The sequence below is a fragment of the Eimeria mitis genome, genomic scaffold (genome assembly GCF_000499745.2).
Source record: "Eimeria mitis Houghton genomic scaffold, Emh_scaff392, whole genome shotgun sequence".
NCBI classification, from domain to species: domain Eukaryota; phylum Apicomplexa; class Conoidasida; order Eucoccidiorida; family Eimeriidae; genus Eimeria; species Eimeria mitis.
The window spans coordinates 7,598-8,055 of NW_013572256.1; the positions used below are offsets into that span (position 1 = coordinate 7,598).

At 53.5% G+C, this 458-nt stretch overlaps 1 protein-coding gene across 1 annotated transcript in view; it reads right to left on the reverse strand.

The window, feature by feature from the left end:
- Positions 1-187: 187 nt before the first annotated feature.
- Positions 188-458, reverse strand: part of EMH_0010640 (uncharacterized protein) — a gene marked incomplete at both ends in the record, with an annotated part of 2,367 nt that continues 2,096 nt past the window's right edge. The window contains one exon of the mRNA XM_013499019.1: positions 188-367. Coding sequence (XP_013354473.1) covers positions 188-367 — 180 coding nt within the window. The remainder of the gene's footprint in view (positions 368-458) is intronic.

Sequence of the window (458 nt, forward strand, 5' to 3'; positions counted from 1 at the left end):
TCTGCTGCATCTTCTGCTGCTGCTGCAGCATCTGCTGCTGCTGCTGCAGCAGCAGTTTATGCTTTGCTGAGGAGACACATGAGGGTAGTGAAGAGCAGCAAGACGAACATACAAATCATAAAGCCAAAGAAAATATAAACAATAAAGGAGCGATCGATGGGGTGTATGCTGACGTTTGTCTTTGTCTCTAGAAGAGAAGGAAATCTTGCTGCTGCTGCTGCTGCTGGTGCTGCTGCTGGTGCTGCTGCTGCTGTTGCTGCTGCTGTTGGTGCGAGGGGAACGCCGGTGCTGAAGGGGACAGGAGACAGAGAGATAGAACCAGCAGCAGAAAAGGAAACTGCAGCATTATCATGTGCTGCTGCTGCTGCTGCAGCAGCAGCAGCAGCAGCAGCAGCAGCACTCAAGCGATGGGCTGCTGCAGGAGAAACTGCTGCGTCTGCTGTGGAGAGCCGCAGCTG